Here is a 14,806-nt window from a genome sequence, read left to right as displayed (position 1 = left end):
GTTGCATGGCCGAGATCTGCATTCTAGTGTTGTTAGGATCCGAATTGTTCCTGAGGACTCTAAGGAACTGTGAGATCGGCAGTGATCTTTTTAGTGCTCCAGGGTGGAAACTTGTGGCATGTAGGAACGTGTTACGATCTGAGCTTTTCTTAAATAGAGTATAGCCGATAGATTGTTGGGAACGATAAATTTCCACGTCTAGGAATTGAATCCTCTCACTGCTGCAGCAATGGCTGAGGCGCACCGGAGAGTCGATCATATTGAGCTCTTGGATCATTCTTTCAAAAGATGAAGGTGGACCTGCCCAAAGCATAAGGATATCATCCACATATCTCCGGTATAAAATGAGGTTGGATTGATATTTCGACAGAATGTGCTTCTGTTCATATGAGTACATATAGCTGTTAGCGTAATTTGGAGCTATGGCTGATCCCATTGCAGTCCCCGTTTGTTGGATATAAAAGAACTTCTCAAACCGAAAATAATTGTTGTTTAACGTAAATTCAAGGCATTCCAAGAGAAACTCAATGGGGGGTCCGTTATATAGATCAGATCGACTGAGTATCTGTCTCATGGCATCCACCCCCTCAGGGTGAGGTATAATCGTGTAAAGATTTTTCACATCTACAGTGGCCAGAGTAATGGGACCTTCCGGGAGAGTGATCAATTTAAGTTGTGAAAGGAGATCTTGTGTGTCTTTAAGGCACGTAGGTATCGATAGTGTGGGTGTTTTACAATGTTGATCGATGAATTTAGCCAACGGTTCCAGTACACCTCGTTTGGCAGAGACGATAGGACGTCCAGGGGGGTTGTGCGCATCTTTATGGACCTTTGGTAAAGTATACAATAAAGGAATTTTTGGATGTGAATCAATCAGATAATTGGCAGTTTGATCTTCGAGCCAGCCAGCCGTGACACCTCTATTGACCAGTGCTTGTAGTTTCTGTATAATGGTTTTAGTAGGGTCAAAAGTAACTTTCTTGTATGTGGTTGTATCCGATAGTTGTCTCAGTATTTCTGTACGGTATGACTCGTAGTTCTGTATCACGATTGCTCCGCCTTTGTCGGCCGGTCTGATGGTGATATTTATGTCATTGGCAAGATCCTCAAGTGCCTTATGTTCTTTCATAGTAAGGTTGTGTGGACCTGACTTGGACTCAGAGACAATCTGGTGTGTATCTTTCTTGACCAAACTAGAAAAGCATTTGATAGAGGGATGGGACGTTTTTGGTTCCCATGTACTTTTCAGTCGAAGCTGATTCTTAGATTGCGGATAAGGATGTTGTATAAATGTTTGTAGATTCAACGTGCGTTCCATCTTGTACAGGTCAATGTCTGTCTTAAACATATCCAACTTAGGAGTTGGAACAAATGTAAGGCCTTTGGATAAGACCTTGATGTGTTCGGAACTGAGGGTCTTGGAGGATAGGTTGAAGATAGGAGTTATATCTTCCTGTTCACGGTTCTTGGGCGAGTGCCTGTAAATCTTGCCCCTCTGTCCTCGTCTACTGACTTTCCGCTATTAGATTATTTATATATACACATTATATATCTAGTTGGAAATATCCTGCATCATTAGCAATCTAATTCTTGATCCATATTTCTATAATTATCACTTCACATATCTGTTTAGTTGGGTATTCACGGACTGGTAACCTAGGTTACCTAGATACACTCACACGATGATTTCCGGTCGCACTCCTGTGACGTCATCAGTCACTGACAGGATCACTCCGGTTTCACTCATAATCACACACTGGCGTTCACACATGGCCTGGGGATACACAGCTTGTTCAGGTTAGTGATCATGCTTTTTATTGGTTTGGCTATATATTGTCACTGTTTCACTTGTTTTGATATCTTGATAAAGACCGTATGGTCGAAACGTCGATTGATTTTTTCATTAGATAAACACCTTTGAATAAGACCTCTGGAGTGCTCTTCCTATGTCCTGTATATATATATATATATATATAATATACTCAAGATCCAGCGCACTCACTCATCAACTAAAAAGCAACTTCAGTGTTTACATATTTTAATAGTTTTTTTGTTTTTTTAAAACACCTAATCTAGGCAAAAATAATTGGGGTTTAGTTACATTATATGATCATACATTGCATAAGCCTGCCACAACGTCAATGTAGAGGGGGGGGGGGGGGAGAGGGGAATTCCATCTGCGGCTCTCTGCAGTACAAGGCTAAATAGGGCCCTGATCAGGCACCTGTGACTGGTAGGGGTGCAAAACCAAGGAGTTGGCTAGACTCCCAAATATATATATATATATATATATATTGTAAATAGTGAAAGGCTTGCACTCATGGTCTTTTCCTTGTAAAAAGTTTCTTTATTTCATATCCAAGTTAAAAAGCGATCAACGTTTCAGCCAGCATCCGTGGCTTTCATCAGGATCAATACAGGTGATGCTGATGAAAGCCACGGTTGCTGGCTGAAACGTTGATCGCTTTTTAACTTGGATATGAAATAAAGAAACTTTTTACAAGGAAAAGACCATGAGTGCAAGCCTTTCACTATTTACAATATAATTTGTGGCAATGGCTATAATTGCACCTGGCATTTAAAGGACTTATAGTGTGTGTGCAAGGACAAAGGAAGATGTGTATATATATATATATATATATATATATATATATATATATATATATATATATATATATATATATATATATATATATATATATTTATAAATTCTGCTTGGAATTAGACAGAGTTACAGGTACCATTCAGGACTGTCATTTCTACTAATCTTAGGCAATACTAAGATTATTGTGTGCCTTGTCCTAACAGTATAGACCTTCTTTTAACCCATGTGCTACACTTCACTAACACTAATCCTTACACTACCCTAAGACTAACACTCCATACTGCACTAACATTTAAAGGAACACTACAGTCACCAAAACAATTTTAGCTTATCTGATCTATGAACCATAACCTATACACCAAGGGTGCCCAAAAGGTATATCCCCAGATGTTTTCAAACAAAAACTTCCATGATGCTTTGTCATTCTAAAAGCATTCTAAAGGCATGCAAAGCATCACGGGAGTTGTATTTCTGTAGGATATACCTTTTGGGCACCCCTGATGTACACTAACCTAACATTCACATCATTAAAATACCCTAGCAGTTACACTATGTCTAAACCTTACCTCTACACTACCATACCTTAATACAAACCCCTAACACTACCTCCATGCAGAGCATGAAAAATTGGGGTAGATATTAAATGGGCTTATCATTTACTTTCCAAGTGGAAATTCAATGGGTCAGTAAATTCTATTTATTTCTCCTTGACAACTCACAAACACACACGAGCTGTAGAAATACAATGGAATGCTTCTTTGGTTCAATGTGGCATGCTCTATCAATCAGTTTAGATATTTTAGAAGCATGTCATTTAAGTTCTAATAATATACCTATGTTTTTGCAAATATAGATAAAAAAAAGTCTATATATCATTTCATGTTTATTTTCTCACCTGAGAAACTCAAGGTTTGATATTTCTTTTCAATTTGGAAAGAAAGGACTTTTGTTAAATATTTGCAGCCAGACCTTGGGCTTTGTTCTATTATTATTTTTACAGGAAATGTCACCAATATTTAACAGTGACTCCCTTCATAGTCAGTCAGTTATATAATTTACATTTTTGTCTGATAACATTATTTGGGAAAAGTGCCCTTCAAAATAGAACGTTTAACATAGAGTAATTTAACCCCTTACTCACCAGACCGTTTTTCAATTTTCTTACCGTTAAGGACCAGGGCTGCTTTTACATTTTGCGGTGTTTGTGTTTAGCTGTAATTTTCCTCTTACTCATTTACTGTACCCACACATATTATATACAGTTTTTCTCGCCATGAAATGGTCTTTCTAAAGATACCATTATTTTCATCTGCAACGTCTCCTGAATACAGTGATACCACAATGTATAGGTGTATCGGGTTCTCTGGGAGCTAAAAGACCAACTTGGAATTTTCACAGCTGGTCATCATGCACCCATGCCCTTTTTGGGACATTTTCGAAGCCGGACAATGTAATTTACCCCCATCAAACCATATATTTTTGAAGAGTAGACACCCTAGGGCACGCGGCCATAGGTCGCCGGGGGAAGGGGCCACTGGCTGCCAGCAGCAATGCAGAGTAGGCACCTGCCTGCCCAAAATGGCAGGTGCCTACTCTGCTTCCGTGTCTGGAGGATCCGGAAGCAGGGGGAGGGATCTAGGAAGCAGCTCCCCTGTCCTCCTGCGAGCAATCTGTGTGGAGCGTTGCTGCGCATTCCCATGGCAACGCTCCACACAGCATTGCGCGGTTGGACAGGAGAGCTGCTTCCCAGACACATACTTACCATTACCGGACCACCAGGGCTGGCTAAAGGATAAAGATTTAATATACTTTTTTTTTTTTAATGTATCTTTACCACCCCCACAAAGCACCCTTACCCCCCAACCCCTCACTGCACCCATTCCCGCCACACACAGCACCTCTACCCCCCACATACACAGCACCCCTACTCTCCCACATACACAGCACCCCTTCTCCCACATACACAGCACCCCTTCTCCCCCACACACAGCAGCCCTACCCCCCAACACTACCCCCCCACACAGCAGCCCTACCCCCCCCACACAGCAGCCCTACCCCCCCCCCCCACACACAGCAGCCCTACCCCCTACACACAGCAGCCCTACCCCCCACACAGCACCCCTACCCCCCACACACAGCACTCATCCTCCCCCCTCACACACAGCACTCCACCTCCCTCCACACACCACCCCTCCCACACACACATGCAGCACCCCTACCCCCTCCTCACACACACACACAGCACCCTTCGGACACACACACACACAGCACCCATCACACACACCCTGACACACACAGCACTTCACACCCTTACACACAAACACATATGTATTCAGCAGTCTGTGTGTACTCATCAGTCTGTGTGTGTGTGTATTCAGCAGTCTGTCTGTGTGTATTAAGCTGACTGTGTGTGTGTGTGTGTATTCAGCGGACTGTGTGTGTGTGTGTGTGTGTGTGTATTCAGCGGACTGTGTGTGTATTTAGCAGTCTGTGTGTGTGTATTTAGCAGTCTGTCTGTGTGTATTTAGCAGTCTGTGTGTGTGAATGTGTTCAGCAGTCTCTGTGTGTGTATTCAGGGCCGGATTAACATAGGGGCTGATGGAGCTGCAGCTCCAGGCCCAGGCCAATGGAATAGGCCCATTTAAAAAAAAAAAAAAAAAACCTCTTAGGTTTGCCATCTGACTGGTATTTTAAGCCACAGCCGGTATTTGAGGCCGCCTGGCCATGATATGTATTGCAGTAATACTGGCAATACAAATGCAAATATTTTCCTCAGTATAAACGGAGATTACTCTGCAATACCAGCGCCGGCCAGTAGGAGTCACTGTGTGTGGAGAGAGGCAGGGATAGGAAGTTACAGCATCTCCCTGCCTCTCACTACTCACTGACCCGCGGGAGAGCAGCTATACAGCACAGAGAGTCCAGACAGCAGCTCCAAGCCTGCAGAGACAGACTACAGCTCAGGTAAGTGAAGGATGGGGGGAAAGGCAGCAGGGAGACATGGGGACACTGAAACACTAGGGGACACTAGGGGACACTGGGAGACATGGGGACACTGGGAGACGTGGGGACACTGGGAGACGTGGGAATGCTGAGACACATGGGGACGCTGTGAGTCATAGGGAGACACATTGGGACACTAGGTACACAGTGTCTCCATGTCTGCCAGTGTCCCTAGTGTCTCAGTGTCCCCATGGCTCCCAGTGTCCCCTAGTCTCCCAGTGTCTATGACCCCATGTCTCTTAGTGTCCCCATGTCTCCCAGTCAGTGTCTCAGTGTCCCTATGTCTCCCAGCCAGTGTCCCTAGTGTCTGTGTCCCCATGTCTCCCAGTGTCTGTGTCCCCATGTCTCCCAGTGTCCCCAAATGTCTATGTCCACAAGTGCCCCCATGTCTCCCTGCGTACCCAAGTGTCTGTGACCCCATGCCTCCCAGCCAGTGTCCCTAGTGTCTAAGTGTCCCAATGTCTTTCCCTATGACATTGTCCCCTAGTCTCCCAGTGTCTGTGTTCCCATGTCTCTCCGTGTCCCTAGTGTCTTAGTTTCCCCAAATGTCTGTGTCCCCATGTCTCCCAGTGTCTGTGTCCCCATGTCTCCATGTCTCCCAATATTCCCATGTCTGTATCCACAAGTGCCCCTATGTCTCCCAGTGTCCCCATGTCTCACTGTGTCTCCATGTCCATGTCTCTGTGTCCCCTAGTACACACTGAGACATGGGGACACTGGGAGAAATAGGGACACAGACACAAGGGGACTGAGCAACATGGGGATACTGACACTGTGATACATAGGGACACTGATGCCAGGCTGGCCTTCCAATTCTTTGGACATGCCCCCTTTTTGGGCATGTGCGCCCCTTTTGGCAGTTCTGGTCACGTGATTTGCGTCAGTGACCCACCCTTTTACCCCGCCCATTGACTTCCTGCTTCACTGGACACTGCTGTTAGGGGGTATGGATTTACTTGAAAGATGAAAGCATAAATTAGATAAAGAGATTAGCATAGAGTATGTGTTTTCTTATAGCTACATGCTTTGAGTTTCCCTTCAACACCATCTCCATCAGATACATGACGCTTGAGAGGTATGACTGTTTTAGTGATTTTGGTCGATAAGATTCTGTAATTAGGCCCCTCATAATTGTCGGCACCAGGCCCAGTGTGCTCTTAATCTGGCCCTGTGTGTATTGCATTTGTTGGAGGTACTAATAAATATAAGCTTAATTTTATCTATTTATATCATTATTTAAAATTTGTATAATTGAACTCTCTGTTGTGTTCTTCTTTTAAAACAGAAGAGGTTAATTAGTTTGGACAACTATACGAGTAGTTTTTTCTAAACTTAAACCTCAGTATTCAGGTTTAATTGCCATGTTGGCACTTTGAGGAAAAAAAAATTTGGCGGTTGCGGTTTGGGCACTTAGGCTCAAAAGGTTTCGCCATCACTGCCCTAGGGTATTTCAAATGGTGGTATTTTAACACTTTCCATGCACTAATTCTACCCCTAGTCTTAAACTTTTGAGTAGTAATTTTTCTATTTTTCTCTCACATAGTACTTTAGGCATGGATTCTCAGTTCATGTTATGTGTCACCGACAAAGAACACCCCAATGTGTGTTCAGCAATATCTACAACATCTACAGTGAGTACAGTGATACCACCTATGCATAGGTTTGTTGGGTTGTTTAGGGGGTGCAAACTTCTGACATGTGTTTTTCAAATTTGACATATCTTTTTTGCGTATCTTCTTTTTGGTGGCCTTTTTACATATCCCAATTTATTTTCTTGCCATGAACGTGCATGTATTTGAAATGTTGACACCCCAAGGTATTGTTTGTATATGGAGTGTTTTGATGCCTTTGATGCAACTGTTTTAGCCAAAACATTTTTAGAAAATGTGTGGTGGTAATTTTTAATTTTTACACACACTTGTGTGTGATTTAGGGGAGCCTGTTGTTGGTTACAAGAAAACACTCCAGGTTGTTTTCTGCAAGGCCTCATGAGTACACTCATGCCCCCATGCATAGGTTGAACTTGATCATAAAAATAGTCTGGCGCAGTAAAAGTAAAAAACAAACAAACTCAGGAACAGTAAATGTAACCAAAAAAAAAAAAACAATTTGAACGGCAAATGTAAAACATTTTTTTAAAACAGACCAGTGTGTGATATCGCTTTAAGCAGTCCCCAATTCAGAGTCCAGGCTGTCCAGGGCAATCAGGACAGTAAAAGACGGTGTCCTTTCTCTGCCCCCTCTTGAAACAGACTCTGCATCTTTTATTTTATTTATTTTATTTTATTTATTTATTATATTTTTTATTTATTTCATATTTGGTTTTATTTAGGTCTTCACTGAGTGGCTCGACCCCTCAGCACACAGGCAGAGCATCAGGAGCCTGCCCGAAGGCTTCTGATGCTCTGCTACACTGCCGGGCGCCACAAAGGGGCAACCCGGAAGTGATCACTCCACTCGGCGGCCCAGCAGTCAGGAGAGGTATTGTAGGATGTCTCGACATCGAGGCATCGCTGCAATACCCTTAGAGCTTCCAGCGCTCATGTTTGCCTTGGAGGTACTAGGTATGTCCTTAGGGGTTAAAGTTTGTGGATTTTAAATAAAATTTTAAATAAATTCTAAGGAAACAAATATATGGACACCAAAGACTATATGGCATGTTTAGTGCACATCCTAGGCATAGAGAAGTAATGAGGTGCCCAGGGACAAGTCATTTATTTGGTCCAATGCAATGACAGATTGCAGGTCACTTGCCGAAGATTTTATTAACAATACTTTTTTTCAGGTACCTTACAAATTACAATAAGCAGGTTATTTGTTCTTTTTTTTTTTTAAATTCTTTATTTTGTCAGTGTTTAAGTTTAACATGCAGGTTTGCTCTGCTACAACGGCAGGTGCAAACCACGTTTCAAGCATTGCATTAAATTTTTGTGAACAAGTGAGGCAATGCACATCATACAAGTACAAGGTGAGAGCAGTTGAATATTGGTGACATGCCTTCCATGCTGTGCATGGCTAGATTCCTCTATGCAGTGCTTGCCATTAACACTATTTTTATTATATTGTCAGGTTTGTTCAGCAAGTTTATTAGACCCACAGGTCAGCCATGGTGTCAGGGGCTTAGAGTGCCGTTGAAGCCAATGGGCATCTGGCCTTAAGTCAGTGGCTCTGTGGTGTGTAGAGGTCGTGAGTCAATGAGGGTGTATCACTATGATTGGAGTGATGCTAACTGTCATTGACCTGAACGGACGTGTTGAGTCAGGCTTGATTACATCGTTCAACCGCATCTCGGTTTGGGTCTCGGTGGGTGTACCGTGCAGGTCGAGTGTCCGTTCGGATTGTGGGGTGACTTAGTGTGTGCTGATGCGGGTGGGTGTGTGTGTGGCCCATAACCTAGGGGGGTCATGGGGGGGGGGGATGAAATGACGCCATATGATGTGTGGGATCCGACTGATGTCCTAGTAGAGGTGTATTTGTTCTTTTTTATCCCACATTTTGTATGTGACAAAAAATTTTTTTTTGTTAACGGACAATGTATATATGCTCTAATAGTTTTTTTTGGTTTTTTTTGTGTGTTAATTCTGCCCTCTCAATTTCTGAAGAAATGGCAAATAAAAATTGCGTGAAAATATATACATATTTTTTCTGTCCCGACAATCTATTTATGAAACCACCATTTTGTCCTAGGTTTATGTGTTAGCTCTTTTTCCATGTTTCAAATAAGTATCACATTTAATAATTTTTTACAAAAATCATTCCGTTGTGAATAGGTCATATATCAACTCTATTTTTTATTAAACACATTACATCTATGGCATTCTTGGCTGCACAGCATAAACCTATTTCATTTTGTTCCGTGCAGTGCACATGTTTTTAAAAGTTACAGCTGCTGCAGAGCATCTTCACAAAACTTGTAACAGTTTTCATATAATTTCAAACTGGAAAACGCACAAGGAATCAAATGGAGAAAAAAGTTCTAGTCCTTTAAGGCAAAATAAACAATAGTTTAAGTCTTCACAGAGTGCCTCTACCCTTCGAGGCACTCAGCACACAGGCAGAGCATCAGAAGCCTGCCCGATGGCTTCCGATGCTCTGCTACACTGCCTGGCGCCACACCGGGCAACCCGGAAGTGATCGCTCTGGGGATCAGTGGCCCGGCAGTCAGGAAAAGGTATTGTAGGAAGCCTTAAAAACGAGGCATCGCTGCAATACCCTTAGAGCGGCTGGAAGCGATCACGATCGCTTCCAGTGCTCATATTTGCCACGGACGTACCTTAAGGACCATTTTTGTCGGACGTACTTAGTACGCGGTCCTTAAGGGGTTAATGTATTTTAAAATTTTCAGAGATATATCTTATGAAACTCCACTTAACCCCTTAAGGACACATGACATGTGTGACATGTCATGAATCCCTTTTATTCCAGAAACTTGGTCCTTAAGGGTTTAAAGGATGTCAGTGTCAGTACACCGTTGCATAAAACATTATAAATCAGCTATAATGTGTGTTAACCTTTTTTTTCCCCACTGTGAATTTTTTTTTATAGTTAAGTTAAATGGACACTAAAATTACCAGAACCACTGTGCTGTGGCATAAAGCCTGTTCCTGCAGGGTGAGAAAATTCAGTGTTTACACTGCGTCATAATGCCACCTCTATTGGCTATCATTTGGACAGTCACTAGAGGGACTTCCTGAGTTTGGTCCTGATTGCACAACAACATTCTGAATGAAAAAAAATATTTTTACAAAAAACAACAGTTGACAATTTGTTTTAAATAGAACTGTAAAGGATTTTCATATCAATTAAATCATAACTCTTGTTTCATCTGGTTAACTGATCACTGTTGAGTCAATTGTGACTTAAAGGGACATTATAGTCACCCAGACCACTTCAGCTCAATGAAGGGGTCTGGGTGCCATGTCCCTCAGGTTTTAACCCTTCAGATGCAAACATAGCAGTTTCAGAGAAACTGCTATGTTTACATTTGGGGTTAATCCAGCCTCTAGTGGCTGTCTTTCGGACAGCCACTAGAGGCGCATATGTGCCTATGCAATGCTTTCCTATGGACACTTTGAATGCACATGCACATTCGGCTACGCTGATGTCGGCGGGGGAGGAGAGGTCTGCTTTGTTTTCCTGACACTATAGTGATCCTTTTAAGTAGGGAAATATTATGACACATTATATACACATAATCCTTTCTTACCTGTTTCATGAGACTGCTTATAACATTGAACTGCTCGCTGTAATCTCTCTTCACTGCATGCTGCTCTGATAACTTCTCTCGAATCTTATTCTCTAGAAGCTTATTGGATTTTTCAAGAGCACAAACTTTCTCCAAGTAGTTGGCAAGTCGAAAGTTTAGATTCTGCATCAACTCTTTATCATTACTAGATCCATTTAAACCTGTGGACAATACACTGGATTTTTGAACTGCAACTGCAATTCTAGGTCTTCCATCATATGAGAGGCTTGATGAAGAGAATCTGAGGTTTGAAGGCCCTCCCCGAGTAGAATACAATGACGCCATAAGGAAAATGCTGTAATATAGAAAGAATATGTTTAAACCAAAATGGATATGACCTAGATAATTCTATATGGTTCATTTACTTTCTCATATAAAAAATACCAAAATAATAGGAGAAACTAAGAAATAAAGTGGTAAAAAAGTTAGAAAGAAAATTAAACATTGCAAAGATGAAGTAAGAAAACATAAAACATTGGTAAAGTATGGAACCTGAAATCAGTGAAATGTAACATAAAATGATATAACGTCTGCACTAAATAGCAATACATTATACAGTGAATCTTATTTTTCATTTTTTTAAAACCAGGTAAATATAAAAGAGGCATTAATGGAATATTACTCCCAAACCAATCTTGACTGGCGAAAATCAAAGTGTCAGAAGAAAAACAAAAGGAGTGGTTCTTTCTTAAAATATATATAGCTACAGTTGCAAGAAAAAGTATGTGAATCCTTTGGAATGATATGGATTTCTGCACAAATTGGTCATAAAATGTGATCTGATCATCATCTAAGTCACAACAATAGACAATCACAGTCTGCTTAAACTAATAACACACAAAGAATGAAATGTTGCCATGTTTTTATTGACCGCACCATGTAAACATTCACAGTGCTGGTGGCAAAAGTAAGTGAACCCTTGGATTTAATAACTGGTTGAACCTCCTTTGGCAGCAATAACTTCAACCAAACGTTTCCTGTAGTTGCAGATCAGATGTGCACAACGGTCAGGAGTAATTCTTGACCATTCCTCTTTACAGAACTGTTTCAGTTCAGCAATATTCTTGGGATGTCTGGTGTGAATCGCTTTCTTGAGGTCATACCACAGCATCTCAATCGGGTTGAGGTCAGGACTCTGACGGGCCACTTCAGAAGGCGTATTTTCTTCTGTTTAAGCCATTCTGTTGTTGATTTACTTGGGTCATTGTCCTGTTGCCACACCCATCTTCTGTTGAGCTTCAGCTGGTAGACAGATGGCCATAAGTTCTCCTGCAAAATGTCTTGATAAACTTGGGAATTAATTTTTCCTTCGATGATAGCAATCCGTCCAGGCGCTGACGCAGCAAAGCAGCCCCAAACCATGATGCCCCCATCACCATACTTCACAGTTGGGATGAGGTTTTGATGTTGGTGTGCTGTGCCTCTTTTTCGCAACACATAGTGTTGTGTGTTTCTTCCAAACAACTCAACTTTGGTTTCATCTGTCCACAGAATATTTTGCCAGTACTGCTGTGGAACATCCAGGTGCTCTTGTGTAAACTGTAAACATGCAGCAATGTTTTGTTTGGACAGCAGTGGCTTCCTCTGTGGTATCCTCCCATGAAATCCATTCTTGTTTAGTGTTTTACGTATTGTAGATTCGCTAACAGGGATGTTAGCATTTGCCAGTGACTTTTGTAAGTCTTTAGCTGTCACTCTAGGATTCTTCTTCACCTCATTGAGCAGTCTGCGCTGTGCTCTTGCAGTCATCTTTACAGGACGGCCGCTCCTAGGGAGAGTAGCAGCAGTGCTGAACTTTCTCCATTTATAGACAATTTGTCTTACCGTGGACTGATGAACAGCAAGGCTTTTGGAGATACTTTTATAACCCTTTCCAGGTTTATGCAAGTCAACAATTCTTAATCATAGGTCTTCTGAGAGCTCTTTTTTGTGATGCATCATTCACATCAGGCAATGCTTCTTGTGACAAGCAAACCCAGAACTGGTGTGTGTTTTTAATAGGGCAGGGCAGCTGTAACCAACACCTCCAATCTCATCTCATTGATTGGACTCCGGTTGGCTGACATTTCACTCCAATTAGCTCTTGGAGATGTCATTAGTCTAGGGGTTCACATACTTTTTCCACCTGCACTGTGAATGTTTACATGGTGTGTTCAATAAAAACATGGCAACATTTCATTCTTTGTGTGTTATTAGTTTAAGCAGACTGTGATTGTCTATTGTTGTGACTTACATGATGATCAGATCACATTTTATGACCAATTTGTGCCGAAATCCATATCATTCCAAAGGGTTCATATTCTTTTTCTTGCAACTGTATCTATCAAATACCTTTATTTTTAACGTTGGAATGTTTCTTATTGTGTATAGGTTACTGCCCCTCCTTTGTTTAAAAAAAACTAATTTGAAAAAAAGGTATAAAACTTACCTTTATGACATGGCCAGGACAGACTCCACGGCGCAGCCACTCAACCTCCAGAGAAGTTATCAGAAGTTCTCATGAAGAAGCATTGTAGGGCATAGGGTGCATGTGCACCATACATCAATCTATGCTACGAAAAGCTTTAGAAATATTCAGCATGCTATGTGTGATGTGGAAACCTAACCACCCCCGGGCTAGCCCCCCCCCCCCCCCCAATATTGAGAATTTTTAAAAAAGATTATTCCATTTGTTAGATCTTTATTAGAGCAACATTTTTTTTTTAAATCTATACTAAAACATGCAATATTAACAATAATTTTTAACCCCTTAAGGACACATGACATGTGTGACACGTCATGATTCCCTTTTATTCCAGAAGTTTGGTCCTTAAGGGGTTAAGGGGGCTAACCCGTTGCCCCCTCCCAACTGAAATTTGGACAAAATGTTACTGATTTTGGTAGATATTCGTTGGATCAGGTTTGATCAACAGTTTTTTTTCATTAGATCTATCACGCAAGAGGCGGTATTCACTACTTAACTTTGTACGTGTGACTACGGTTTAGTCACCCTCAAATGAAATTGGAATTTTTTATTATTGATATTGGTAGATATTCGTTAGATTCAGATTAAAAATGTAGGCACATGTATGAATGCAGATGTCCGGCTAAGCCGTAGTCACGCCCACAAAGTTAAGCAGTGAATACCGCCTCTTGCGTGATAGCCTTAATGAAAAAAACAGTTGATCAAACCTGATGTAATGAATATCTACCAAAATCAATTTTAAATAATGTAAAATTTTAGTTGAGAGGGGCTAACCAGTAGTCACGCCCACAAGTCGTGCAGTAAATACAGGCTCTTACGTGATAGATCTAATGAAAAAAAACGTTGATCAAACCTGATGTAACGAATATCTACCAAAATCAATCAAAAAAATGTAAAATTTAAGTTGAGGGGAGCTAAGCCGAAGTCACGCCCACAAAGTACAGCAGTGAATTCCGCCTCTTGTGTGAAAGACCTAACGAAAAAAAACTGTTGATCAAACCTGATGTAACGAATATCTACCAACATCGGTAACATTTTGTCCAAATTTTAGTTGAGGGGGGCCAGCCCCTTATTATATATGCATTAGCTCAGTAATGAGACTAGATCTAACGAAAAGGTTGTCTGATCAAATCTGATCTAATGAAGAGCTATCATAATCAACAAGATTTTGTACAAATTCTTGTTGAGGGGCGGCTGGCTACGGGTTAGCCTCTCCCTGAAAATGATTGTTAATATTGCATATTTTTAGAGTAGATCTAACAGAAAAAAAAATATCTAACAAAGGGAATAATCTTTTGTTAAAATTCTCAATATGGACGAGGGCTAACCTGGGGGTGGTGGAAACCTTTGAAAATCAAAGGTCTTCAGTGAGGAAGCAATTAATTGGCTGTTGGTCTGACAGCCATTAAAGGTATGGCGTAAGCAAAATGTAAACACTGACATTAAGGTGAATTGAATTTGGTGCCTAAAGTTTCCCTTTAAGATGAAT

The 14,806-nt window shown here is 41.3% G+C and overlaps 1 protein-coding gene across 1 annotated transcript in view; it reads right to left on the bottom strand.

Moving 5' to 3' along the window:
• The window catches only part of LOC134572981 (keratin, type I cytoskeletal 18-like), a 102,743-nt gene that overhangs the window by 74,502 nt on the left and 13,435 nt on the right, over positions 1–14,806 (bottom strand). The window contains exon 2 of the mRNA XM_063432332.1: positions 10,815–11,148. Coding sequence (XP_063288402.1) covers positions 10,815–11,138 — 324 coding nt within the window. The 5' untranslated portion in view covers positions 11,139–11,148. The remainder of the gene's footprint in view (positions 1–10,814; positions 11,149–14,806) is intronic.

This window comes from Pelobates fuscus, chromosome 9 (assembly GCF_036172605.1).
Source record: "Pelobates fuscus isolate aPelFus1 chromosome 9, aPelFus1.pri, whole genome shotgun sequence".
NCBI classification, from domain to species: domain Eukaryota; kingdom Metazoa; phylum Chordata; class Amphibia; order Anura; family Pelobatidae; genus Pelobates; species Pelobates fuscus.
This window is presented reverse-complemented; position numbering and strand designations above follow the sequence as displayed.